The sequence below is a fragment of the Anopheles merus genome, chromosome 2L (genome assembly GCF_017562075.2).
Source record: "Anopheles merus strain MAF chromosome 2L, AmerM5.1, whole genome shotgun sequence".
Classification (NCBI taxonomy): domain Eukaryota; kingdom Metazoa; phylum Arthropoda; class Insecta; order Diptera; family Culicidae; genus Anopheles; species Anopheles merus.
The window spans coordinates 15493116-15521095 of record NC_054083.1 but is presented as its reverse complement, the minus strand read 5'-3'; the positions used below and the strand labels follow the sequence as shown (position 1 = coordinate 15521095).

General features: G+C 44.4%; 2 protein-coding genes across 8 annotated transcripts in view; one reads left to right on the top strand and one right to left on the bottom strand.

Annotated features, from left to right (window-relative positions):
- Window positions 1-5647, top strand: part of LOC121593706 (protein dead ringer-like) — a 106895-nt gene extending 101248 nt beyond the window's left edge. Inside the window, exons 10-11 of the mRNA XM_041916296.1 lie at window positions 81-973; window positions 2727-5647. Coding sequence (XP_041772230.1) covers window positions 81-973; window positions 2727-3160 — 1327 coding nt within the window. The 3' untranslated portion in view covers window positions 3161-5647. The remainder of the gene's footprint in view (window positions 1-80; window positions 974-2726) is intronic.
- A 2665-nt stretch (window positions 5648-8312) lies between these two features.
- The window catches only part of LOC121594662, a 38281-nt gene continuing 18613 nt past the window's right edge, over window positions 8313-27980 (bottom strand). For all 7 annotated transcript variants that reach the window (XM_041918165.1, XM_041918167.1, XM_041918166.1 and 4 more), the window contains exons 4-9: window positions 12094-13976; window positions 11771-12018; window positions 11488-11682; window positions 11035-11404; window positions 10742-10839; window positions 8313-10647 (exon numbers count right to left, since the gene is read on the bottom strand). In XM_041918165.1, the coding sequence (XP_041774099.1) occupies window positions 10287-10647; window positions 10742-10839; window positions 11035-11404; window positions 11488-11682; window positions 11771-12018; window positions 12094-13976 (3155 nt within the window). In that variant the 3' untranslated portion in view covers window positions 8313-10286. The remainder of the gene's footprint in view (window positions 10648-10741; window positions 10840-11034; window positions 11405-11487; window positions 11683-11770; window positions 12019-12093; window positions 13977-27980) is intronic.

Genomic DNA, 27980 nt, shown 5'->3' with positions numbered 1-27980 from the left:
TAGGTCCTTAGCTGAAGTGGTTTAAGTTTCACGTTTTTTCTTTATTAAATTGCATTTTTTTTGGGCTTTCTTTTCCACAGTGCTCTCGATCTATCGGAATCGCCCGATCATGCAATGGCAGCGATCAAGCGCGAACGGGACCATCCGGTCGACTTTAGCGATCCGCGTGACTACGGCAACGGGCTGGGACCGCCGGCCAAGCGCAGCCACCATCATCACCACTCGCACCATCACAACCGCTCGCTAACGCCCCAGAAGCTAAACAGTTCCTCGCAGGACGAAGATGACGCCCGGTCGGACACTACACCGGTCAACCTGCGCGAGAATGGGTCGCACGGACGTCGTGCCACGCTCGACGACGACGGTGACGACGAGGAGGACGAAATGGAGGACGAAACGACCGACGAGGACATGCTGCGGGCATCGTTTGCTGCGGCCGCCGCCGCCGCTGCCGTCAACCAGCACCCGCTCGCGCTCAGCCTTGCCGATCACCATCTTCAGCAGCAGCAGCAGCAGCAGCAGCAACAGCAGCAGCAGCAACGTGAGCGAGAACGTATTCAGCAGCAGGTGGCCGCCCAGCAACAGCAGCAGCAGCGCGAACAGCAACACAGTCTCGCCACGCTCGATCTGAGCATACTGGACCGCGAGCGGCTACGCTGTGACAGTGCCGACAAGCTGAAGCGCCAAAGCCAACAACAGCAGCAACAGCAGCAACAGCAACAACAGCAGCAGCTGTTGGATCAGCATCATCTGCACCAAAGGCAATTGCAGCACCAGCAGCAGGCGCGTGTTGCGCGCGAGCTACGCAAGCACGAGAACGGTGATCGGCTCAGCCTGACGCCGGACAGCAGCGAGCTGCTGCATCACTCGAAGAATCATCTATCGACGAGCGGTGGCGGTGGTGGCGCCGGTAGCGATCCGTTCAGCTCTCCGCTTGGCATTACCGGCATGCAGTTTAAGCTGATCAGTCGAGGTAAGATCTTCAGAATAGAGATGAGAATCACTTAGCTGTTGCATTGATTTGAATCAGAGCAGAAGAGTGATAGTAGGGATTTGATTCTTTAATTCACTCTTTGACGATTCTGAAAAGAGCGCAACACATATCCTTTGTGCCGACTAGAAACTTACTTTTTTGGGAATCTAATGCCTAAATCAGTGCTGCAAAATGTCACTGTCACTGTTATAGCAAATAATCTGACTCAAACAAAATCTATGTTGGTGTGGTGACATTTTAGATTGCTTGGTGATATTTTTGCAACCAACTCTTGGTCAATCACCTGGTCGCGACATTTTCTGTTGATAATCATCACGATAGTTATTGGAGATATGCGTTGCGTGCGTGTGATCCCAAGCAACAAAATGACCATGCTTTCTCCCTCAAACGCTTTATTATTCTACCCAACAAACGAAAAACAATCAGAGCGAGTAAGCATGCTCATTGGGTTGCTTGGGACCAAGAATATCGTGATTATCGTGGGGAGAAAATGTCATGACCACGTGAGTGACCAATAGTTGGGTGCTACAAAAAGTGTCACGCATTTGGGTATTTGGTCTACCCGCTGTTTGGGTCTCACTAGTGATGGATAAATACAATTTTTTTCCGGAGTCGGATTGATCCGACTCCGGCACCCCTCGGAGTTGGACTCGGAGTTACTCCGGACTGTTTAGCGGGGGGGGGGGGGGGGGGGGGGGGGGGGGTGTGCGTTCAGGAAAACCCTCGGACTCATCGACTCCGAGTCCGGATCAGTCCGGATTACTCCGGATTACTCCGGAATACTCCGGATTACTCCGGATTACTCCGGATCACTCCGGATTATTCCGGATCACTCCGGACTACTCCGGATCACTCCGGATCACTCCGGATTCGGAATGACTGTCCATTATCGTTTAGACAATTCTTGATGAGTTCATTAACTTTCAAGTCGTACATCGAATATGTACGAAAACTAATCCGGACTGATCCGGAGTGATCCGGAGTGATTCGGAGTGATCCGGAGTGATCCGGAGTGATCCGGAGTGATCCGGAGTGATCCGGAGTGATCCGGAGTGATCCGGAGTGATCCGGAGTGATCCGGAGTGATCCGGAGTGATCCGGAGCGATCCGGAGTGACCCGGAGTAATCCGGAGAGATCCGAAGTAATCCGGACTGATCCGGACTGATCCGGAGTCGAATCCAGTTATGATCCCGAGCCGGAGTCATATTTTGCGCACCGGAGTCGTAGTTGATCCATGACCCCACTCCGGATTACCCATCACTAGGTCTCACCACTGATTATCACAGTTGTGTACGTGAGCTGACTTGAACTTCGTTTCAATCAGGAGTGTTGCTGACTGAAACAGTGGAACTGTTCACAGCCAGGAAAAGTCATGATTATTCTTGCGAAAGCATTAAGCTCAGCTTGTCAGTCAGAGTATCGCGCTGGACTCAAGCATTCACATGTTGCGTTGCGAATTACACACTTTCATTGTGTATCAGCAATGAGCATCAAGCTGTTCATTTTTGTTTCATGGTGATCGTCGTGTGATGCTCATGACATTTTGCAACACTGGCCAAAATCAATGTGACTAAATTCCCAAATATAAAATATTTATGTTGAGTTGATTTATGTGTAGGATTCAACTCACTCACTCTTACTCAGTGCGTAGATCTCTACTTCATCCACTCTGATTCGCTCATCACCCTTGTATCACACTGTTACTAAAACTCTTTTTCTCCCTTTCTGCAGGTGACGCTAGCAAAGGCGACCAGAAGCTGGTGGTCACGATGGAGTTCAATGGCGTCCAGTACGAGGGTGTCCTGTTCGCGAACCCGCTCTCCTCCGCCAACCTGTCAGCGCCGCCGGCCTCGACGCCGCCCTCCTCGTCCGTGTCGGCTACCTCGGCCTCCCCGATCGGTTCCATGGTATCGCCGGTCAAGTCCAGTGCTGCCGCCCACATCGCGTCACCCCTCGACGAGCGTGATTCGTCCGCGGCGAACATTGACGTGGCGGCGATGGGCAGTGCACTGGCAGCAACCGCAACCCTGACCAGCAACGCCAGCAGTAGTGCCACCTGCATCCAGCAGCAACCACTGGACGGAGCAGTAACGCCACCAGCAGCCCTCTCGATCACTGCACCTTCGGTTGGTGCGGCAAGCCCTGCCAGATCGTTAATTTCATAGGCTGGCAAAAACGCTTCGACGACCTCCCTCCCAAGCGCTCTCTTTTCCCTTCACTCTCTCTCACTCTCTCTGTCTAACTATTCTTCTCTCTTTGTCAAGACAAGAGAACGGCTCGCTGAAAAGGATATAAAAACGATAGGATTACAACAAAAGGCGCTCTCTTCTATATGATCCTCACCTCGCTTCTGGTTTAGCGTTTAAATGCGTTGCATGTCCGCTTTCCCTCTTTGTTTGTGCCCCGGGGAGGGGAGGGGGGAGGGTGGATGGGAGGATTGGAATCTTAGCAGTAGCTCCGATAGAGACGCTATTTTATTTTTTAATCTAAACACACACACACACACGTACATACAACATGTACACGAATGTTTGTAAGCAAAGGGAGTAACTTATACTGTTAGCAAGGTTAGCGCGTAAACGAATTGCGATTGATAAGGGCCGCCCCTTCCTATACCGTTTTATCGACTTGACATGATATCCTTGTAGAGTTCACACACAAATACACACACATACACGGTTTATGATATATTATATACATAGAAGATACGTTTTTTTTATCATTTTATCCGCATAACGCGCGGAGTGTTAAGCGTAAGGTGATCGTCAATAATGTTGTCCTCTCGAAATGTTTCTCTTAAAAAAACTGTTCCATAATGCAGCTTAAGCATTCGAGTGCATGTCACAGTGTGCAGCATTATGCAATTAAGGCGAGACACTGAGAGGAGGGATTAAGGATATAAGGAGAGCGAGTGCATTATAAAACGACTTACTCTCTATCTCTCTCACATACTGAACGATGATCAAAATGTAACTGATAGCGAACAAAAAGCGCATCGAGAATTGAGGGGCAGAAGATGCATAGAAAGCTTAACGAATATAGTCTCTAGCCTAGGAGTGTTCGATGGTATAGTTTTTTTTTTTTGTGGTAGTGTTAGTAGCAAGTAGGAATGTTTTACGAAAATGTCTTCTTTACTTAACTTTTATTGCAATGTTGTGCGTGTATTTTTTTTTTAATTATATCGAACGCGTTCGAAAGCGCATTTGGATAGGCTTAGAGAAGGGACAAACAGAGGAGAGAGTGTGAGAGAGAAATAAAGAGAGAGACACAGAGAGAGAAACAGAGGCAAATGTCCTGAGATACTAAACCCTCGCGAACGATTTAATTAAGTGCTTAAGTTTTACTCTTACTCTCCCTTTTTATTTCGCATTAAAGTTGTAAACCCATCGGATACACACATAGTTAGGTGGAGATGGCAAATAGTTTTATTATCATCTTTTTTCTTCCTTCTTTTGCATTCTTCGCTACTTTTCCTTTTTTGTTTTTAATTTGCTCTTCTTCCGAACCAAAAATTATGTTTAATAAGCCAATGAACGATTGCGACGTGTACGATTTTCTTTAACTTACACTGTGTTAAGTGTGCTTTTTTTTCTACGAACCTATTTCCCTTATTTACTTCTACCTTCTCCTGTACAAAAACACTTCACACCGGACTGGTGCTTAAATAAGTAATCATGAACATGATACAGAACTAAACAAAGCAGGACACACGTTTATACGAAATTGTATTTTGTAGTTTCTTTAATTGTGTTTTAGTGGTTCCGTTTTCTTGTTCTTTTTTTTTTCTTTTACAAAATCAGAAAGCTAGCCAAAAAGAAAAGGAAAAAAAATACGGAACGCTTAGTAGTAGTAGCGCGCGTTAGTGGAGAGTAGGGAATCTGCTCTCGAACGCAATAGTTGCGAGTAGTACACGACACAGGTTGGTTTAATAATGTAGCAATCCATTAGCACAGCATACAAAAACTATAACTTGTACAATATACCTAAGCGATAGGGTGGTCGACAGAGAGACAAACAAGGGGGCAGGAATGTGTGACGAATAGTAAAGAAAAGAAAAGCAAACAATGCATACTGAATCTAGCCAGAGCAAGCAAAATGATGAAAAAGAAAACGGGAATATATGCAACTACGTTAATCAGCAATCTTTGTAGCACTATGACTAAAGCAAATATATGCAAAGCCCCCCGAATTAGACGCATAACGTTTAGCTCTATGCAGCTGCCACTAAGAGCAGTAATAGAAGTAGTTGTAGTAGTAGTAGTAGTAGAAAGGTAGTAGTGACCGATAGTGATAGTGAAATTATTGAAAGTTGCATATAATTCATGTGGCGCTTTTTCCAGACCCACCCACAACATCCCACATAATTCGGCGCTGGTAGGATGATTGCTTCCTCCTCTTTCTCTTCATTGTCGTTTCGTTAGTTGCATACCACGTTAGGGCATAGCAGGCGGCTGTTCAGTTTTCCGTTCCGTCCCGCGGAGACGCGGCACAGTGTGTGTGTGTGCGTCTGCTGTTGCTGCTGCCGATGTGTGGCTCCAGTACGCGAATGCTAGTGGGGCGAGGCGGGGAAACGGGGGGTTCGTAGAGACAATGTGCTCTCTGTTACACCTTTCCCTATAATATTTGAAATAAATTAATGCACTTGTATTAAAACTTCACCACGGGTTTGTCGAGTTTGTTTGTGTCGTTGCTTCGAAAAAAATGGGAAGATCAAGTTCTTTTGTAAACTGCGAAATGTATTGGTGGTTGATGCACACGTTCATGATGACAAAATTACGCCTTTGCTTCGGACTGCTTTGGTAAGATTTAAATTAAATTAAATTTAATTAAATTAAAATTTAAATTAAAAACAGGTGGTGTTTTAAGGTTATGAAATAATTGAATAACCCCAAAAAAATTAAAGGGAAACACTTTTTTTAAATTACAAAATCGGGTTTTTTTTTAATTTTTCCAACAACGGTAATTCTAAACACTACGAAAGCAAAAAATCAAAACTTGGCAGGGCTAGCTAAATTGATCAAATAATGGGGAAAGAAAAAGATTTACGAATCCATGGTACACCGTACAAACATTTTCAAATCAATAAAAACATGTATACTTGTATATGTAAAGGGAAAACATGAACGATCACACGATCGCTCAAACTTCTTAAAGCGCATCTTCCCTACCATCTTGGGTTGTTTCCATATAATCTGCTCGCTCGTTTGAAGCATAAGATGGTACCTCAGGTCAACGGCTATTAACAAATATCTGGATTTTCTTCTCATTTTTCATGATGAATTGTGGCCAACCTTTTTAACATCAATTTGCACTCGTTGATCTATGTTTCGTTGCCTCAATTCTGAGCATAACAAAAAGCATAAATAGTTCGAGTTCCCAACACTAGAGCGCGCAGGAGGCGTGCGTGAAAAATTTCAATCGGTAACATTTCACATGATGTACAGTGAAGAACAGAAAAAGGTGATTGCGACTGTTGGGAGAATCTAAATTAACTGCAAATTAATGGAAATAGTTTTATAAATCTTCGAATATTTTATGAATTTACATGACGTTTTTAAAGTACTCTCAGTAAAATAGTGCTAAATATAAAGTTTGAAACTTCAATAAAATGGTAATGAAACAGTGGTGGACTGTGCAATACCATATTCGTCATAGCAGACTTACTTAAGGTACCATTACGTATCGCTGATAGAGGAGGGGGACAAATGTCCCGAGATACAACTGTAACACTGGAAACAGTAATAATACCAATCCAATTGCTTTCAAACCCAATTTGTTTCAAACAACTGGAGATGTTGGTAACCTTTTTTCGTCCGAGTTTATCATTGGTTGTAATTTTATGGATACATCGAAAATGCAGAGGAAACTCCTGCAAGTAGTACCGATTTTGTTCTTTTTGTGATTTTATATAATACAATATATAAAGCTAAAAAACATTTCTGGATAGGTAAAAGGTATTTATGGAGGATCAGGAAGACGGCTGGATGAATTTTTTTCTTTATTTTTATAGAGACTTTGAGCCAATTGGTTCTGATGATGGTGATCCAAGATCATTTCAAACGGTGCTGAGGATCCGATCATCAGAATCTTTTTGAATTTGATTGCTGCATGGGATAACTTTTCTTTATATAAAATATAATATAAGTTTATCTTTTTTCATTACATAAATTGTGAATACATCACAATAAATTTAAAACAAACAAAACAATCTCAAAACCCCTATTTATGTTAAATAAAATATGCTTTTGGAGGAAGCGGAGGGGGGGGGGTTCATTCTGTTACGTAATTTTTTAGGGGGGGGGGTCTTCCAACGATACAGTTTGTTACACTAGGGGGAAATGGGGAAGGGGGTCGAAAATTGGCTATTTTGGCGTTACGTAATTGAAGGACGCCTAAGTGTGTATCCGCCGGAATTGGCCTGCTGCAAGAGTATCCGAACGCTGCATTCAATGCGAATGCGAATGCTGTGATGTTCAAGGCAAGGACAGGGACGGCCCTTGCCTTTATCGTAGCATCCATGCCGAATTTCTCCTTGCCAACTCAAGCTGGACCTACCACCTCTTTATGGACTGGTATCCATTCGTTTAACATGGCCAGAATGCTAAGAGTGTTTCGTCAAATCTGGACAGTGTCCATGTCTCATAGACCAGTAAATGTGTGCCTGCTTCGAAGTCCTACCGATGTTCTTTGAGATGAAATACTTCCTTAGGCACAGCCCTGTTTCCATATCATTGCACAGCCCTGTTTCCATGCTGTTGTCAATGTTCACTTTTGATCCGGGCTAAGTAAGTTTTGTCTTGCACATCTTGATGTGGCAATGTAGCAATGAAATTAATTTCTCCAATTATCGTTCATCTAAAGCAAGGATCGCGTCGAGGATGGATCGAAGTAGCGATCGAAACCGCACTACAATGCACTCATGACTAATGACTATTTATTTGAAGTCATCAACCATACCAATAAATCCCTGAAAAATTATGCACTTCCTTGAGGTTCCAACAAGGAAAAACATATAATTACCAACAGTATCACTCCGCACTAGCACCGTATCACAAGTGTTTGTAATCATTGCATGATTCTCGCGATATCCATTTTAATCCAGCATTTTGGAAAGCAACTACATCCAACGCCACTGTGCAAGCTCATCCTAAATATATTCATCCATAACGAGATTACCAAACTACTAGAGTAATATCCACTAACCCAGGGATTCCGAATGGACTTAACGATCATAACATAGCGAGGATCTTAGTACGATTCTCCTTTATTGTCATCCTTAGCATAAAAGCGCAACAAAATCCCAATAAAGTCCGGCGATAGTTTAGCAAATGTACAATTGTTTATTTGTTCCTATAACTTTCTTCTTCCACGACGCGTTCGTCTCGCAACAGTCTCGCAACCTTCTTTACTGAATATAATCCCACAATTCAACTCGCTTTCTGATCAATTTCGTGTATGGTATAGTATAAGTAATATTTCCTCCAAAGTCCCATACTTCTACCACTACCACTACTACTACTACTCCAACTACACTACTGCATCCTCACATTATTTGTCTGCCAAAAGCATTGCTTGTTGTATTGCGTTTCCCTTTTTCTGCTTGTATAACTTCCCTTCCTTTTGCTCATTTACATTACAATCCGGTGTGTGATTTGGATTCACATCCCAACAACTCCCGCTTTCGATATTGCTCATATATACGCGTGTCGTTAAATACTTGTAATTGTGTCACGATCTGTATCTTTGTTAGAATTAGTAGTTCACCCTTTAGTTAATACCTAGCGCGCAGTGTGTCGCCCTCTCAAACCCGTCGTTTTAATGTTGTTTCCCTTACTATCAGCCTAACAACAACAATTCCCGCATTTCTTCGGCACCAAGATTAAATGTTATAAGCCCGCCGATATGCAATTACCGAACATCATCTGTCTATACTCTTCCCCTGATGCCTTGATCGTGGGGCTTTAATAGTGTTCTTATTAGCGTTTTCGTAAACTACTTCGTTAACGATCTCCGTCTTCATTCCATACCTTAGTATAAATGTGTTAGTAGTTCAATCTTTAATATAGCATCAAGAACGGGATGCTTACAAAACAAAAACTCAATCGTCACGCCGAACGATGATACACACACATGCACACACATGCACTCTCAACTTGCAAATCATATGTTCACTACACTATGCAGATTAGCATAGAGAGAGGGCGCTTGTCTATCATCACGTCACGCACTTCACCGTGCTTATAGCTTCAAAATTTCATCTAACTTTAATATTGTTGTTAAATACAGTGAACGTTTGCATTCTATAGGCGCCCGCTGCTTCTCCGCCCGTAGGAGCGTGTAACGATTCCGTATATATGTGTATGTAAAGGTATATGCATATATAAAGATATATTAATTAGTTGCTGCTGAGTATGATGCTCCGACGGCTAAAGCTCTCTCTATAATTCAACCGTTTCGTTTCCGTTTGAATGAAAATGACAGGTTAAATGTGTGGTTGTCTAATGCTACGGTCGCTACGGTGTATATATAAGGTGTGTATGTTTCTGGTTTTGTTAACTATCAAAGGCTTTCCTCCGCTACCCATCACATCAACGATTACAACGGAAACCGTGGTTGAAATTCTAATTATTGATTACAACTTGTTGTGTTCTCTCCTATCGCGTAATATGTTCTACTTATACGTGTTAGTGAGTTGTAGGTATGTGGCCAAGCCGGTACATGTAAATGTATATGCGTAATTCATTTGGAAACAGTGAACTACCTGTTTTCGGGATCGAACCGAAGGTGTCCGTGTGTTGTAGCGTAGTTTTGCAAATGCTGAACAACATTAAATAAACAGTACGCTTGCAGCAGTAGCAGGATGAGCGGAACAAACGTGTTCAGTTTTGATGTGTCTTCAATTCCCACCAAGATTGCTTATGGTCTATCTTCCCTGCTAGCTAACAAAACACAATCAAACAACTCAAAGCACACAAACTCTCAAACCTAGGGGAGGGAGCGAAATATTCCTCCGCTACGTAGCCTACCTAGGGTGGTCATTCTCACTCGCGGGAATTTCGTTATCGGGGATATAAATATTCGATAAAAAATATAGCTGCCTACAACTGTCTACAGACGTCCTGATACAATCGCGTCAATCCGTAATGCGGGAGACAAATATAGTTATCAAACCCCGGGAGCATATGCCGAGGACGCATGCTATTGTGTGTGTGTGATCACACGCCCGAGTCATATCCTATTAGGATCGAATAAATTAACGCATAAATTATTGCTTCGTCCTTCGTTCGATTATCAAATCATAAATGTGTGTGTGTGCACACCATTTACGCCGTCGGTCTGCTGCTGGCTGGAAGCGTTCACCAGTATCTCGCCGCCGGCCGTAGTGGTGCCGTTCTTTTTGAGCAATTCGCCGGGTACGGGCGAGGCCGCATTCGGCTTGTCCGGTTGAGCCTTCTTGTTTTGCTCCTCCTTGAAAAATATCTTCGTAATCACAATATCGCCCGTGCTGAGCGTCTGGCAGGCGGCTTCCTTCATTTCCTTCGATGGCAGCACCGGCGGTACCGGTTGCTGGTGCGGTGCCGCGAGTGGCGGTGGCGGTGTGATTGAGTGTTGCAAGCGTGCCGCTATCTTGGAGCTTGGTTTACTCGCACGGCTGTAAGGAGAGTCATCAGATTCGTACAGGGAAAAGAAAAGGCGTGTGTTTAGTATGTTGAACTGCTTCGGTCTCACAGTCTGTCTACACGTACCTTTTCATGGCGTCTTTTTCCTTTGCAGGCTGTAGAATATTATCGTTGGTTACTACGATCGTATTGGCATTGAAGCTGGACATTGTGTCAGCAAAGGACTAGAGTGCGGCATTAAGTAAAATAAAGAAGAAAACAAAAAAAAACAAAAAAAACATGTTATCACAATGTATCAAAATATGAACAAAATAATAAAAGATAACATAAACCCAACGTGGAAATTCAAACGTAGATGAAAGTAAAAATACAAAATATACCAAAAAAAAACAATTTTTAGGCAATTACAATGAAATTACCTGATCGTTTGGCAGCAAGGTAGCGGCGGAAAGAATCGCTTCCAGCTTATCGATCTTGGCCATCCGATCCATCGTCGTGTTGGAAAGGATTTCATCCATCAGCTGCATCGACTCGGTCAGGCTGGGCGGTTCCGAGCTTTTGGGCGAGAATGTGCCGCTGCCGGCGGTACCTGTCCCCGTGCCGGGCAGCGAATTGTCCGACGGTACGCTGTCCATGCTTTGGTAGTCCTGCTCCGTCACGTCACACTCGTCGTCCGAGTCGCTCTGGTCGCACCGGTCGCGGTCGTAGTTCTCCAGCTTGTCCAGCTTCTTCGCCACCTTGTACGACACCCGTAGCTTTTCCTTTTCCTCCTCCGTCAAATCCATGTACCTGTGAAAAAACGAGACGCATTATAGTGTGTTAGAGAGCGAGAGCGAGAGAGAAAGGTATTAAAATCTCAACCCCTAGCTTACCTCAACAGCCGGATTTCCCTGTTGCTAAGGACGATGTTTTTGCTGGCCGACTTTAGCTTCACCTTCAAGTCCTGTATCTCCGAGCGCACCTTGCGCTGCTTCTTGCGCATTTTTACGTCCACTGGGCGGATTAACATTAAAATCTGCTCAGTGCACAGCTCCGACAGCAGCTCGCGGTACTCTGGCCGGATTGATCTGTGAACACGCGCACAAAGAAACATGCATTGTTGAAAGAGACGTCCGCGATCGTCAACACCATACAATCTTGTGTCGCTGCACTTACGTCGCCATGTTGAGGTACAGCTGCTCGTTGATCAGAATCAGCACGTCTCCGGCGGCGTACAGCAGCATGTCCCTTGTCAATGGTCTCCGTGCCCAGTACTTCTGGTCACGCCGATAAACATTCTTCAGCTGATCTTTCATCGGATTCACGGTGGCATTATACATCTCGCATAATGTATTGAGGGACACATTCTTCACCTTGTACACCTGCTTGCCCTGGTCCTGGAACTGCAGCACGGCATGCGCGGACTGAAATGGGATAAAAAAGGATCGAGCGCGTGTTACATTTTAATCCGTTTACTTTCCTCGGCGATTTCCTTTTACCTGAGTATCAAAGACGTTGCGCAGCAGAATCTGGAACTGGTTGAACAGATTGACCGAATCGTTCCGGCAGTCGTGTATCACCTTGATCACCTTTTCCGATTCCAGTATTTCCTTCAACCCTCCCTCCACCACCATATCCGGGCAGGTGGCAATGTCGAAGATGAACGCCTCGCCCCGCGTCGTGCCGAGCTGCACCATCGTGATCTGGCCCCGCACGCCCAGATTGATGCCCTCGCAGTCGAACGATACGATCGCCTGCTCCTCCAGCGACGACTTCATGATGGCATTCGTGACAAACAGCGACTCCTTGACGGTCGAGATGACGCGCGTATTCTGCAGCACCTTGATCTTCCACGTGTCGCCGATGAAGTAGTTGTTCGAGTGTACCGGATTGCCCCCGATCGGTGGCGGGGTCGGTGACATTGCACCCGACTGTCCCGTGCTACCGCCACCCATTCCAGCGGAGCCGCCGATACTACCGCCAACACCACCGGCTGCACCTGCTGCGTTATGCTGCTGTGTCGTCGTTTGTATCGCACCCATCGAGTGCTTGTCTTTCTCCAAATTTTCGGCAAGCGTTTTGATCACGAGACTGTTGATTCGCTGTTTGAGTGTTTGATTTTTGGAATTTGGAGCACCGGCCGTCGCCGCCGCAGTTGCTGACTGTTGTTGTTGTGGCGGAGGCGGCTGTGGCTGCGTTTGCTGATGGTTGGCGATCCTATCGTTCACCCCAGAGCGGCCAGTATTGGACGGCTCGGTTGCATTGGCACCACCAGACGACACCGTCGTGTTGGTGCCCGCATCGTTCGTGCCTCCCTTGGGCGGTAGCAGCGAGGACGACTTTGCATAGCTCGTCACCGTTGGACAGTTGCGCGGGCACAGACTCTCCATCTTGAAATCGTTCGTTATGAGCAAACTGTCAAAGCCGCTGTTCGGTTCGCTCTTGCTGTTCGCGGTCAGCGAGGCCACGTTGCCGGGCGCGTTAGCGTTGCCACCGACCAGCCCGACCGAGACCGGTTCGTTCAGCTTGAAATCTCCGATCATGTTTTTGGGCGAAGCCGTCCTGCTCGTGTTGCTGCTGCCGTTGGCACTGCCGAACCCGATGCTGCCGCTGCCGCCAAACGTTTGCAGGCTGTTCTGGGGGCTGCTGCCCGCCATGTTACCTAAGCTATAGCTACTGTGGGTGCTGTTGCTGCTCCCGCCGAACGTGCTGTTCGAGAGGTTGAGCTTGTCCTGCGCCTGCCGGATGTGCGCATCCGACAGCTTGGGCTTCTGCAACAGCGTGACTAGATTCGACTGGATGTGGAAGCAGTCGGAGAACAGCTTCAGAAACGTCTTCAGATCGCTCGGGTTCTTGAACATGTGGAACCACTGCTCCTGCGGGAAGTTGGACGTCACCATGTGGAACAGCTGGTCGACCAGGATCGGTCCCTTGATCTCGATCACCTGGGCGAACGAGTCGAGCAGCTGCTGGGTGGCCTGCGTGTCGATTGTCGAGTTGGGCAGATGCAACCGCTCCGAGGCGGGCACCTCCTCCTCGTCCTCGCACCCGACCAGCACCACGTTTTCGTTGTCAATCACCTGGAAGGTGTCCGGGTGCTTCAGCAGAAACTCGGTGAACTCGCGGATGTGCTGGCCGGAGATGTGGCGCACCTGGGGCGAGGCCTGGCTCCGGTGGCCCAGCAGGCTGCGGATCGGCACCTCCGTACCCTTGCCATACTGCAGCAGCTTGTGTTTGAAGTAGTCTTTCGCCTCCTTGATGTAGTCCCGCTTGCCCGAAACGGACGAATCGTCCTGGCTACTCGACTGGTACGAGTTGATGTGCACAAAGTCGCCATTTATCTCGAACAGGGCCGGATATTGGGCGAGAAATTTCTTCAGTCCTGCAACGATAGGAAAAGAAACGTTCATTAGCTACTTTCAAATGCGTACTATCCACTCACACGATCATAATCCTCGTTTGCGCTCGCTGTGTCCCATTCTTCTTGTGTTAATGATAACATTCGATAACAATTTATCGCCGAGCAAAAGACCAGCCAGCAATTTTGCCAACCAGCAATGCTCTGCCAGTTGAGCGCTAACGGAGCATCATCCCACGCCGTTTGCTTCCGTTTCAATCGCTTTCGTAATGTTACGCAAAAGATCGTTGCACGCGCGAGTTCGAAGCGGGTCAATTTATTAGCCACCGTTGAAAAAAAAGCCATCGTTATGCATCATAAAGCACATTGGGAGGGAGTGACCAACCCAATCCCGTTTGTGCTGTTGGCCATTCATTTCGGGTGAATTTTATTTCTTCATTTCTGCAGCAGTATGATGTGCTGCTCTTGTGGCGTTGATTTTGGTGTTGCCATTGTGCGGAGGGAGGAGGAAACATGAGAAAAGCTTGATCACACTTTCATCAGTGCCGCGTGCGGTACCATACCACCCCGAGCGGGTGAGTCTTTTGTGCAACACCTTCGCTGCCGATAGAGACTGTTTTTTGCACTCCAGTTTCGTATGGTTTTTTGCAATTCTTATCGTACAAGAGTGCACCGTTGGAAACAATAAATTAATAAAAAATAAATTTAGCGAATAATTTTATTTGAGGCCTGGCGGCTACATTTTTTTCCCTAATAATAATCCGTGAGGGTGTAAACATCCGCGACAATGTGTGCTGTCTACATATACATACGAGATTAGAAGCCTTATACAACAAAGCTGAAAGATAAGGCTGCCATGGGGCTTAAGGAGAATGCAAGATACAAGGCTGTCTATTGCGCGCTGTTCACGATTTACCTACATATCTTAAAAAGCTTGGACATCTATCAATGAATAAACTTTTTAAATTAATGCATTCGGGAGGAGTTCAGATGTATAAAGAATGATTCTGTTCGGTCTTATGGAGTGCATACCTCTGAAACGCATGGTATCTTGAAAGGTTTTCTTCAAATATCGCATAAATCCAGGCAGAATCCTCCATGTGCAAGACTAATCACATTTTACTACATTTCAACGATGAATTTCTCGACGAATTATCCAAATTAAAGCTACCGTGAACGATTCTAGGATCGTCATAAGTAATGGTGGGTAAAGTTGGCAGAAATCCCGAGTCGACTCTGATCGAAGGAACCAACCAAAGCTGGAAGGTAAGTCCGTCCAGAATCATCCGGAGCCGCCCAGAATCGTTCAAAGTCGTCTATAGTTGGAGTCGTCACGAGTCGTAGTCGTCCGGAGTCGTAGTCGTCCGGAGTCGTCCGGAATCGGAGTCGTCCGGAATCGGAGTCGTCCGGAGTCGTAGTCGTGCGGAGTCTATCAGAGATGGGGAGAGTCGTCCGGAGCCGACGAGATTTGGAGACGACCTGGGTCGATCAGTGTCGGGGTCGGAGACGACAATTGAAAGGATGCCGTCACAGTCGTCACTCCAATTCCGACTCTGGACGGAACTACAGGTTCCGATTTTGTCGCAGTCCAGGCATTAGTACCAGGACTGAAAAAAATTAAGGATCAGTCCCATAATCAGTACAGACTTAAGCTTGGTTAAGGATCAATTCCAGGAACAGCTGTAAGGATAATCAAAGCTACTCCAACGTCCCTTTTTAGTCACAATTGAATAAAAATGAACAAAAACACTCAACATTAATAGTTTAATAACATTTATGAACACACCACGCAAAGACCAGCAAGAAACGATTCATTTCATTCTAATAAAAATACAAAACGATTCACGCCCGCTAACAAGCCTTGCAACACAGTGACAATAAATATTATGTTCAAATCGAGATTTGCCCTTATCTTGCTCGACATACACACACACACAGAGGTATGAAGTACCTCGCTAGAAATACATTTTAATTGTTCCCCGGTGCCACGGCACCCATTGATCACTCGTGTCTGTGTTCGTTTATCATCGTTTAAATACACGCCATCCAGCTACCCGCGCTTCATAACAACCGGCAAGATTCTGTGTTAGATTTTTGACACCACAAATCCAGAGAGAGCCATATCGGCAGAGTGCACTGTATGTGTGTGTGTGAGTGTGTTCGAACCAGCATTACATCGAAACCAGTAGCCCAGTCCCGCATTACAAGCACACAGAGCCACACAGCGAGCTAGAAAAATGAATAGAATAAATATATATTTATACAAATACCCCGACGATCTTTAATTTATGTATGTGGGTAAAGTGTAAACACATCGCCCCGGTCCGACCAAACACACCTCGAAGGGGAGGAGAAGGCGCGAATGCCCTTTCTTCCACCTTCATGATGCTCTCTACCGGCCGAAACTAAAATGACTCCTAAAGGGGGAAAGCGCTTCAGCGCATTTTCCATTCCCCATTTCCAATACCCTCCTCCTCACCAGCCTGTTCTTGGCCATCGAACCTGCTTCGTAGCTTGCCGGCGAAGAATCAGGTGCGAATAACACTTAACACCGGCGGGTTCTGGCCGCGTTTGGGAACGTTCACCTTTTTGCCTACGTCAATCACCCCTCCCTCCTTCCTCTTCCCTCTTTCGCCTTCTTCACACCGTTCGTTCGCGTTACTGATGGTTACCTCGCGCCCTTCTTTATGGGGACCGTGACCGAAATCGAAATGCAGATGATGACGATGATGCCGCCTTGGGGGTGTCGGTCATACAGAGAGACACACACACCCCCCGCCGATGGGAGTTTTTTCCCTCTAGCTCGTAGGTAAGTAAAGAGAGTACACAACGTTGCGGATCACTCACAAATCAAACCATTCCATACCGCTGTGGGTTTTTTTTTACGATTTTCCTCCAGCAGCAACTGCATCGATGATGTTCAATATTCAGTTCCCGGTGCGGTGGCGTTTGCTGCAACACAGACACACACACACGCTAATATACGATTGGGTTTAAAAATTCAATCTCCCACCGCCATCGCGACGACTACTACTGCCTGACTGCCTGCATGTGCTTGGTGCTGATTATGGTTTCGACTCACGTCGCACTGGAAGGAAACGGGCTGGAACCACTTTGACTAAAGTTAACCGTTACTGCTTATGGATTACACCGCTTCGTGGTCTACACCAGAGGAAGGCAGAGGAGTTCGCGGGTTTGTCGTGGCGTTTCTTCGTTTCGCTTCGAGGATGACATGATTGAATGCTACAACATTCGCTGCCAAAGGTAACGTAATATGCATCATACCCCGGGACAGCCCTTTTTTGCACCCATCTAGGATCTGATACCGAGTATGAATATCCAGGGTATGACTCATTTCTACGAAGAGCGGCAAATAACTCTGGGTAAAGGCAATCATTTTATCACAATGCAATGGAAGCGAATAAAATACACTGCAGGTGTAATAAACCCCCAAAAGTTCCCAAAATCGAAACAGCATTATTTGCTGGTCCACAAAAAAAATGATAATGAAAACATGTCTTTACCACTTCAACACCCTGGCACACAAATCCAGCGTTGGCTACACACAAACTATAAAATTAAAATGTTTATCCCCCTTGTTCGCAAATACACCGGGGTTCACTGTGAAGCAACGTGTGTAGAGATAGCTTAACATGTCATGTTAGTTGCTTCCTTCGTCGTCTTCGTCGACACTCTGCATAAATAAGCGATCCATCACACAATTAAACGCTCCGGTAATCATATAATCATACCTAAAATTCGACCTACTAATTCATTTCACACATAATTATCACTATCGTAACATTCACATCGCATAAGCGACCGTAACGACCAGCACCACTACACCCATCGGGGATCGGGTTTTTTTTTCTTCACATCTTTAAACGACAGTGGATTTGAATAATTTTATAAAAACGGTTACAAAACGTTTAAATGGCACGGTTCAAGGGCACACAGCCGGGCGGTGTGAGATAAGATGCGTGGCGTTACGAAATGGCAACGATCACACTTTAGCACGATCAATGAAAGGGAAACTCATCCGCTGACGGATGATGGAGACACACCGATTGACCTTTCAGGGTGCCAGCGCTGAAACACTCGCTCACACCGTCCCGATCGGAAGAAATTCGATCGATTGTGCTCAATTACAGTCATTTGAGACCGCCACATAAAAACGAACTCTGTGGTCAAGTGCGAGTTTTGGCCCGTTCCGATCACCAATCGAGGCTTTGAGGGTGACCCCCCCAAACGATAACAAAGCGACACCAACGGTTGGGCAGTACACATTGGCTCTCCAAAGCGTTCGTCAACAGACGACGAACCGCATACAAGTAGCAGTAGTCAAGAAGGGGCCAAAACACTTTGCACCAGCCAAGGTACCACTTTCGAAGACACAATAACACCCGACACTGTGGGGGGGGGGGGGGGGGGCATCCCATTTTGACTAGCCAATGCTCGGAACGGTTTGCGTTGTGATTTGTTGACCGAGCAGCCGGCGCTACTACTAAGCAACTCATAATGCCAAAGAAACCGATTTCCCTTCGATGAGTCGACGACTGCGAGTTCAACAGCTCGAGCCCTCGGTGGCGAAAGGTGTTTCGCCAAGATTAATCAAGAAACATTGGACGATAAATCCGATGAGTGACACTTGAACTCGGGGCGAAAATGTGTTCGATTAGTTTAGCGCGAGCCAGTCCAGGGAGAATGCAACGCCCAACAACACTAGCATAGGGATTAAGTTGTGTATTACCACACACCGGAAGCCGGCTATTACCTGTTGTTGCTTTCTCGGATCAATCTCCCTTTCCTTTAAAGGCTAATCTGGTTGATCGAACAACACTATTCTGGGGTGCAAAAACGGGAGAAAACCTTTCAGCAACTAAAACAACAACAGAAACAGCACGAAATGAAACATTACCTTTTCAGGATTGAAGCTAAAATATGAAAGGCTGAAATTGAGCTCCAAAATCGAGATCGGTACAACGGGCTGAGGAATGAGAAAAGATTCCTCCTTCTTTTTCGTTGGCGACCTTGTTCCACCAACCGGGCATATAATAAAACAATAAAACGCATCATCATCATGTTTCGATTGCATGAAAGTGTTGACCTACGCGTGAAGGTGTCAAAGCTGGACACATTATAAGATGAGCCAGCCGAAGAATACACATCACGTGTCAAAAGTACAATTGCACCACCGAAAGTAAAGGGCACAGAAGGCGGTTTTATTTAGCAGACAAGCTCCCACTTTTAAAAGAACACACCTAATGCCGAGAGAGTAGTGGTCAGCTTCAAACCTACTTCAAATTCCAGAAAAGCATTTAGAGTCCCCTTCACTCGCCCCTAAATGCCCTTCTCTATTCTCTTGCTGGTGTGTGAAAGAAACGGACCCACACAGCCATTTTCTCCGGATTGGGGCAACAATTATTAGGGGCAACATTCCGCAAGGAAAGCTGACAAACTGCGAGACACACTGAATGGCACTTGTTTTGCTTTTAAAGCAGTTTTGCTAGCAGTGTGGACATGCCACACCTACACACAGTCTATGCCAAACGGCCAGCGGTAGACTCCGTTGGAAAAAATGCATATTTACACACAAAATCATTAACCACCCGAAAAAGGGACGGATTTAAATAGAATGCGGATTGTTGTAGTTTCTCTCCTCAACGAAGTAAGTCGACTTTTTCCCACACACACACACACACACACAGACACATTTGCAATCTTGAACGACGGATTATACATACGTTTACCTACATTGCTGTACAGGAGGGCGGATTTATGTGCCAATTGCTCCCATGCATCCAAAACTAGTTGCTGCTGCTTGCTGTTGCTTCTACTTCCAATTCCGTTGGCTTTTCTCGCAATCCTTCGCGCAAATAGTTGGCTCACAAACTTTAATGACAAGTTCGAGTGTTTGAGAGTATTTTTTTTTTTTTTGGCATACTTTCATATCGCACGCCAATAATCATAGCGCACATGATTTGCCTTTGGGGAGTGATAATGTGACGAAAGCGGTTCGGGAAAGATCATCGCCGCATATGCCGCTATGATGATGATGGCGCTCGGAAGTCATTTCCGCGTTTTTATTTGTTTGATATTGAGATTAGCCAGCGCGATCGTGATGATTTTTATCTTGCATCGTCGATATTCAAACCCGTAGTTATGAAACGGGACGGTGGTTAATATACATGAACACACACGCGTTTGAAGATGCTAATTAAAAGGCGATAAATAAAATATTTTCTATCGTGCTAGTGCAGACTCGTATCTTATCGTTTGCCGGCGATCGATATTAGGTTAAAAAACGAAAACAACATAAAGATAACCGTTGTATATAACGAGAAAGGCTACATTACATGACGTTTCGCTAGGTTTTGGTATTTTGTGTGCTTTTTTTCTACATAGAGTTTGACAATTGGCAGCTCAAACGATGTCAATACAGCATACAAAATATGTAGAACCAAAAACTATCAATTATACGCCACAAAGTGTAGAACAGGATCTTTTGAGCCAAAAAATGTTTAAAATATGAGCCGAAACAGGGCTTATGAGAAATACAGTTTTTATGCGCTTTTTGTACAGAAATATTATAGGCATTCATACAAAAACAGAAATCGTTAAATGTGTTTTATTTTAGAACACAATTCAAAATAGAAAACAGAAAAATCCATATAATGGATTTTGCTTTTAGTTATTTACATTTGTTAGTGATAAAACACGATAATACAGCACAAAACAAAATAAATAAACAGTGTAAAACATCTCTGTTGGCGAATGTTTTACAGAGCAAGCTGAAAATTTTAGTATTCCAACATGAAGGGTAAATATGCTACTATTATTTTTATCTGTGTTTATTCTATATGACTTAAAAGATTGCATACATTATTCATAAATGCTTTTTTAATAATTGAATTAGCTGGATAATTATTTTTTTAAAAAATTTAATAATTTATTTAACCATGAATGTGTATTATATTCCTACAATCAAAATATCTTGACTCCTAGAATAAAATAGCTTTATTTGGTTTAAATAGTATTTCTTTTTTATGCTCTACCCCAGGGGTCTAAAACTATGGCAAACGGGCCGCATGCGGTCCTTGAGAATTTATAATATGGCCCACGATGACGTTGTAAAGGTTAAACAATGTATTATAATATTTCTACTTTTTAAATAAAATTGTATTTTTTACTTTTCTTATTCTTTTTTCTAAAATCATGATTTTATTCGAAACTCTACAAGTCTCGTTAGTATTTTGTTAAAAAAACGAGATTTTAAGTTTACCCATAAGTTAAGGGTAAGGTCAAATGGCCTTCAATATAATTATTTTCGAAGCAATGCAACTGTCCCCGAGCTGGAGTGTTTGGAGATCCCTCCTTTAGCCTCATTGCACATACCACGATACCAACAACATTATTAAAATCCAATCATTTTTATACATCGATCAACTCTCCACTTCAGCTTAAGCCTTTCAATATTGACGTAACATTTCAATAATTTTAAAATTATTTATTATATATTGTATAAACATCTAACCAAATTCCCTTTAAACACTAACTGCAAAAAAGCCTACCATGAATGCCTTGTAACAATAAATACCCAAGTACCTACTATCATTGACGATGTAAATATTTTTCCCACATTCAATTGCACTTCATTGTTTTCCTTTTGTGTTGTTTTGATTACCAAATTATAAAAAAATAATACAAATCAAGAAAAGAAATGGAAGAAACAATCAGCAAACTAGTTACTAGGCAACTAACAGTTATCATCATTCAATGTCGTTGCACTTCTACCGGGCCTGTTATAGTTAATAAAGCAATTAAAATTCTTCACAACCTTGCCAGCAAAAACCACATGATGCAATCACGAATTAATCCTACAATCCGAATGATGATGACCTTTCTATTTCACGTTTCTGGCCGCTCCTCGATCGGCATTAGAAATTATTACACGGGGCAAAAAACACAACTATTTCCCCGCCAACCACCCGGCCAAATCGATAGCAATTGGCGAAATACATCGATCATCAGGCGAAATAAAAACTAAACTAAACTTTTACTAATCTCAAATCCCGCTAACCGACCGGACGGTCATCAGTTGGTCCAAATAAATCCGCCTCACTTTTGGCAACTCACTTTCACTGAACGATTGGAATCGAGCGTGTGGCCCATGTTTGCTTTCCTTTTGCTCTCTTTCTCTCCTTCGATGGCAAACAAAGGTTCAAAAAGATTGATTTCGGCACAGAGAGAGAGGCTGCTGGAAGAAATGGCAAACGGCAGAAATTAAAAACAACTAACTAGATTTTATAGGTGCGACCAACAGTGAAATGAAAAGTGGCCACGTGACGAATGCGCCCGTCGTCATCACTCTCTCTCTCTCTCTCTCTTTCTTCATTTCCTGCTTCAGTTTCCCAACGCTCCACTATAAATCGGAACTCCCCTTTTCCACCACGTGTGAAGCATACAAAGCGTGCGATGCAGCAGGGGGAGTGAGTGTGCAAGAGAAAACCTGCGACCGACTGCCCCCTCCTCTAGGCTTTCCATTTTTGTGCATCTCTCTTAAGCGTCTCGTCTCGTTTTCATCAATTTCCCTCGTTTAAATTCGGTCGACGTGAATCTTCGCGGTTGAATGGACTCTTGCACAGTGCGCCGCGCCGCTGGGGAGGATTTTCTATCAGTGCGCCGTTTTCGTGAATCTCTCGCTCTCACCCCAGGTCCCCCCGGGCCAAACCTTTTGTTGCACCAGTCTCAACACAAATCTATATGAAGCAATTAATTATAATTGCAGTCGGACCATTACTTCTCATCGATGCATGGTGCAAGGCTGGCTGTGCTGGGCTGCAAAGCAAACATATTTATATATCAATCCGTTTGTGGCTGCGGAACCAATTCACCGAAGTGTTGTAAATATGGATTCGAGTGATAAGCTACAATTACATTTATTTTTTTTTCTTTTATAAGCAGAAGAAACTTTCAATATTCTGTAAGATGCCTGTGATACTTTAAGAGATGATACCTCAACGTTTGCTACGACTATCTCAACAAAGCGTCTGGCCGTTGCAAAAACAAGCCACAATTCTTCTCCAAACCAAACAAGCAAACCAACTACGTGTCGAGGCCATATTGCGAATTTCTCAACGACGTGTCGAGCAGTGAAAAAAACACAAACTTTTCGCACAAATAAAATTCCTCCACGTATTGGCCACACTTTTCCGCAAAGAAAAAGAAAATATTGCAAGTAATGGCAAGCAGCGTGAGCCACCTTTACCTTTCTTGCTCCCCCTTGTGCTGCTGCGGAGGCAAGCGATGAAGGTGTGTGTTTCTCTCGCGCATCATTACTGATACCAGCGAATGGAGGATGTTACTTACACCATGCGCTCGGTGTGTTGCAGGCACAGCCGGAAGCCTTTGGGTAATAGCAACACACAACAACAACAACAACAACAACAGCAACAACAATAACAACAACAACAACAACAACAACAGCAACAGCGGGCAGTGGCAACGTCATCTTCACGTGCATCCCTCCCTCGTGCCATTCACGCTGCAACCGACACCGGCCTTGATCTCGCGCGCGCAACCGGTAATAGTCTCTCTTCAATGAAAAGAAAACTGTGAAGGAAGGAAAGGAAAAATATGCACCTACGATATAACGATATCACGATTGCCGTCGGGCGCACTACTCTCCGATAGCGATAACCTATGCGCGCCGGACCCCGGTTCTGCTCCCATTCGGAAGGCATTTGGTTGATCCGGTTTTTGCCGCGTAGCGGTTGTTTTCGCTTCGATTTTCCGATCAAATCATCAACTATCTCATCCGCTCGAATGGAGGGGGGGTGGCGACAGAGGTAGAGGGCAAGCGCTGGCGGAGGGATAAACATGTAATCATAACTATTGCATGATTATTTTTACTACGGTGTGTCTGCGGGCGAAGAGACGGGTCCGACGATGTTCGATTTTCTTCCTGTGTTAGAAAGCTACAGTGTTTTAGTCCGCAGATACAGTGCAGTTTGTGTGTGGCGGTGGCGGTGGCTGCTGCACATCATCATCATCGCTCAAACGTGCGACAGGATAAACAAGCTCTCTTTGGCTGCAATCGCCGCTTGGAACCTCTTGTAGCCTAGCCACACACACAGAGTAGGAACAACAAAGGAAAAATAGAGCATATTAATTATTTCCCTCACGGTCCGGGAGGGTTAATTTGGATTAATCATTTTGCATAACATTAAAGGTAGTATCGGTGTACAGCGTCTGCGGTTTCTCTTAACATGACATGTAGGGAGGTACTCGATTTAACATGTTTTGTTACTCCCAATTAATTCCAAAGAAGCATATATTTAAAACAAATACAGTAATCTCTAGTAACATCATAAATGGAATATTACTTTATTTAAAAAAGCACAAAATTTTAGTCTTCCACGTGAGATTATCATGTGTTATACGAATTTATTCGTTCTGTTGCAACGCAGCAAAGATTATTTTAATTGATTATTAGATATTTTAATTGCTTTAAAACATCAATAATGTACAAATAGGCTACTGGTAAACAACATCTGAGTTCAAAACGTTAATTGTTTAAGATTTGTTATTTTATTATTTTATAACAAACAACGAATTATTTGGATAAATTAGTATACTTCAATCTCTGTGGCTGAGTCTATGTTTAACCAGTATACAAATTTAACCCAAAGTATTCCAAAGCCCTCCTTCTTGGCATTAAATCAATTGAAAAAAAAAACTAACATTCACAAAGCTAATAAATAAATGGGTATCAGTGGCCTTAAGCTTCATGTAACAGCCAATGATTTTAATTTCCTTAGCGGCTACAGTTAGCCACGTGTTCACCCACAAAAAAGTAGACACAGAGACAACCAACAAAATCACAGATCGCAAAACAATTAAAAGCAAAATTGTAGCGTATCGACTGTGTTTCGTTTATTATCATGAATTTCCTTTTCACGCCCGCCCTGGCCAGATGATATCAAAAAGGGTATAAAAACTAAATCGAAAGTGAAGGCGAAAAATTGAAAAAGGTGTGTACATCAACCGCGTAAAAGTAGCCGAAAAAAGTCCCCATAAAACCATCGATAAGCGTTTACTCTACTGCGTCGTCGTCGTCGTTGTCGTTGCCGTCATCGTCGTCTACTGTACTGTTGGGTGAGACCATGGAAATCGAAACGCACTCCGAGTGATGCCGGACACCGCACACCAACACTAAACCTCACCTTTCTTTATCGTACGGCGGAACAAACCGCGCCAGAGAAACGCGAATCGATTGGCTGGACGCGCGTGGAGAAACTGCTAATTACTCGAATAATGGTTAAAGTGGCGGCTGTTGTTCGGGGAGATAACCGTTCATGGCAAAAGATCGCAAACGTTGCAGCAGCACCACTCCATTCCTCTGCAGCACACCACAACGCACCAAATCGATGAGGGTGGCCAGCAATCTCACTGATTGAACGAGGCGCTGTTGCCAGTACTATTTCCACGCTTTTCCAAACTTCTCTCGGTGTGCTCTCGCTCTTCAGACTTCGCTGCTGGACCAAACGGAATGCGAGCTGAAGGTACGATGACCACGCGCTTCCTTATGTAGGTCTCCCCCGCATGCATTAGGTCTTTCAAAGAGTGTTCAGTGACCGTGGAAGTAATTTTGTCATATTTAGTAAGAGGACACAAAGTTTGAGCATTCCACAGATAGCTCAGGATAAAGAAAAGAATTGATTTCTGACGATGTCATTAGTCCCTTCTGTTCATAAATTAGATCTGTTCAATCCTTCTTGTCAATGATCATCTATATGCAAATCATTTGGAAATGGTCCTTTCAATTATATTACTGAGCGACCATCTATTCTACTTCTGTATGAAGTGCCTGATGTTTGTCCAATTTGTTGCAGGTGCGTCCCTAATAAGTAAGTGTTGTATATACCTCTTTCCTCGTGCTCCTAGTTCATAAACTCATGATTACACTTTTACAGTGCTCCCTTAATCCTGGCAACAGTGCTCCCTTAATCCCTTAATTATATCTTAAGGTGCTGCTCAATGTTATGATATCTTTCTCAGATCTTTAAGACTATGTTATCATCAGAACTAGCCAAGTTCTTAATTCAATAAATCGCTCATCAGTTAACTTCAACAATCATCTCCGATTCCGACTTTACATGTACTCTATCCTCTTTTCGATTTCTTCTCTCCTTCTTCTTAACTAACCCTTAACTAAACGCTAGATAACATTCTAAATTGGATAGAGCTAGTTAGGATCCATTTATGAGGTCTGAAAGTTTTAATAAATATGTAAATAAAATCATTACTTCAGACTCCTGCGGTTGAGAAAAATATTGGTCCCCACTATGCACTAATCCCTACTAACTTCTTCAATAAACTCTATTCACCTGCAACTCTAGGTAATTTATAAGTATTAATTTCGAAATTCCTCCAAAAATGGGTCCTAAAACGCTGCCAGAGAAAATGGTTTGCAAATCACCAACTTTCTGGATCACCCAACACATTTTCTTCCTCCAGCACTACTTGTTGCGTGTGGCTAACGAGCAAAGTGTCTCACACACCAACATCTGAGTGGGGCGTACTACTGCTCGCTTCTCGCATTGGACGCGCATAAACATATATCGCCTTCAGTTGGCCACTAAAACGACGCAGCAGCACTCACTAAATGTGGAATAGCCGCAGAAATCGAAAGTAGTGCTAACCGTCAGACACGGAGCATTGGCAAGAGTAGGAGGAAAGTGCAAACATCGCGAATACGATACCGAAAACAAGCGGTCAAAGAGGGGGGGGGGAGTGTGGTACAGTTTTTATTGCACGTTTAATCGCCATGTGCGCGATATAGACACGACGGATTCCCCATCAAACACTCACACACGGGCTGGAGAGTAGCATTGACCGTGGTTTGCCGGTCGAAATGGTATCGTTTCAATGTTTATTACGCACCGCACCAAACCACACAGCGGTTTTCCTTCAGCCACACAGATACACCACCCCAGAGTGCGCAGCGGAAAAATGGGCGGACAAAATACACACATGATAGCTTTTTTGGGTTCGACCGACGCTCTACAAGGGCAACAAAACAAGCGCAATCCTTATCTGGCTGCAAGCGCTCGCGCGTTTCTGATATCGACAAAGCACACGCAACATACATTAGACGATGAGTGTGTATGTATGTGTTCATTTTGGTACGACAAATTGGGCCCCAAACATATAAAATGGAAAAGGTAAAATCGTCTCCAATACAGAAATCAAACAATTTACTGATAACGCGCCACGATAAGCACGACCTTTTTGAGCTTCAGCGCTACTGAGGAACACATGGCATGTTGTGCGCGATGCGAAGCGATGGGTCATGTTGTACCAGAGACAGGGACCGAAGCGGCCACTTTAAACGTCTGCTGTTCAGGCGCACCCCTGGGGATGATCAGATCTGGCGACCCCCATCCAAACCCATCCATGCTGGGAAAGCATAACGCTTTTCGCTTTTTATCACGATGCGCGCTGCGGCGTATCCGTGACTGTGCCCGCCGCCCTAGCTCACTTTATTAAATCGCTCCATTACGAAAAGGGCTAGGGAGTTTGGGTTGATGCATTCACAGTGGAAAACGATAGAGCGCGATACAATTCATTCATCTGTGGTCGCTTTTTCATGCGAACTTCAAATTAGCGCCAGATTGGAGGAGCTTGTGAAGTTTTGTGTGCTTTTAGGTAATTAAATACTTTTAGCACAACACAAGAGAGCAGAAAGACATCAAAAATACGGTGGGAAAATGAGGATACAGAGAGAAGCAGGAAATGAAACACAAACAGCAGTTGAATAAACCTCATGTCACCAGGCAAAAAGCAACCGGATGTCGTTTTGAGCCGGAATAAAGGCGCAACACGTCTTAACCGTTGAACCCGCGCGATCGTCATACTTTCATGACATTTCTGCCACCAAGCCACGAGAAAACGGGCGTTTTTTTTTCTCATTTTCTCACCCAGCACACTGCAGAATGACAGACACCCGCAGCTAATTAGCAAAAC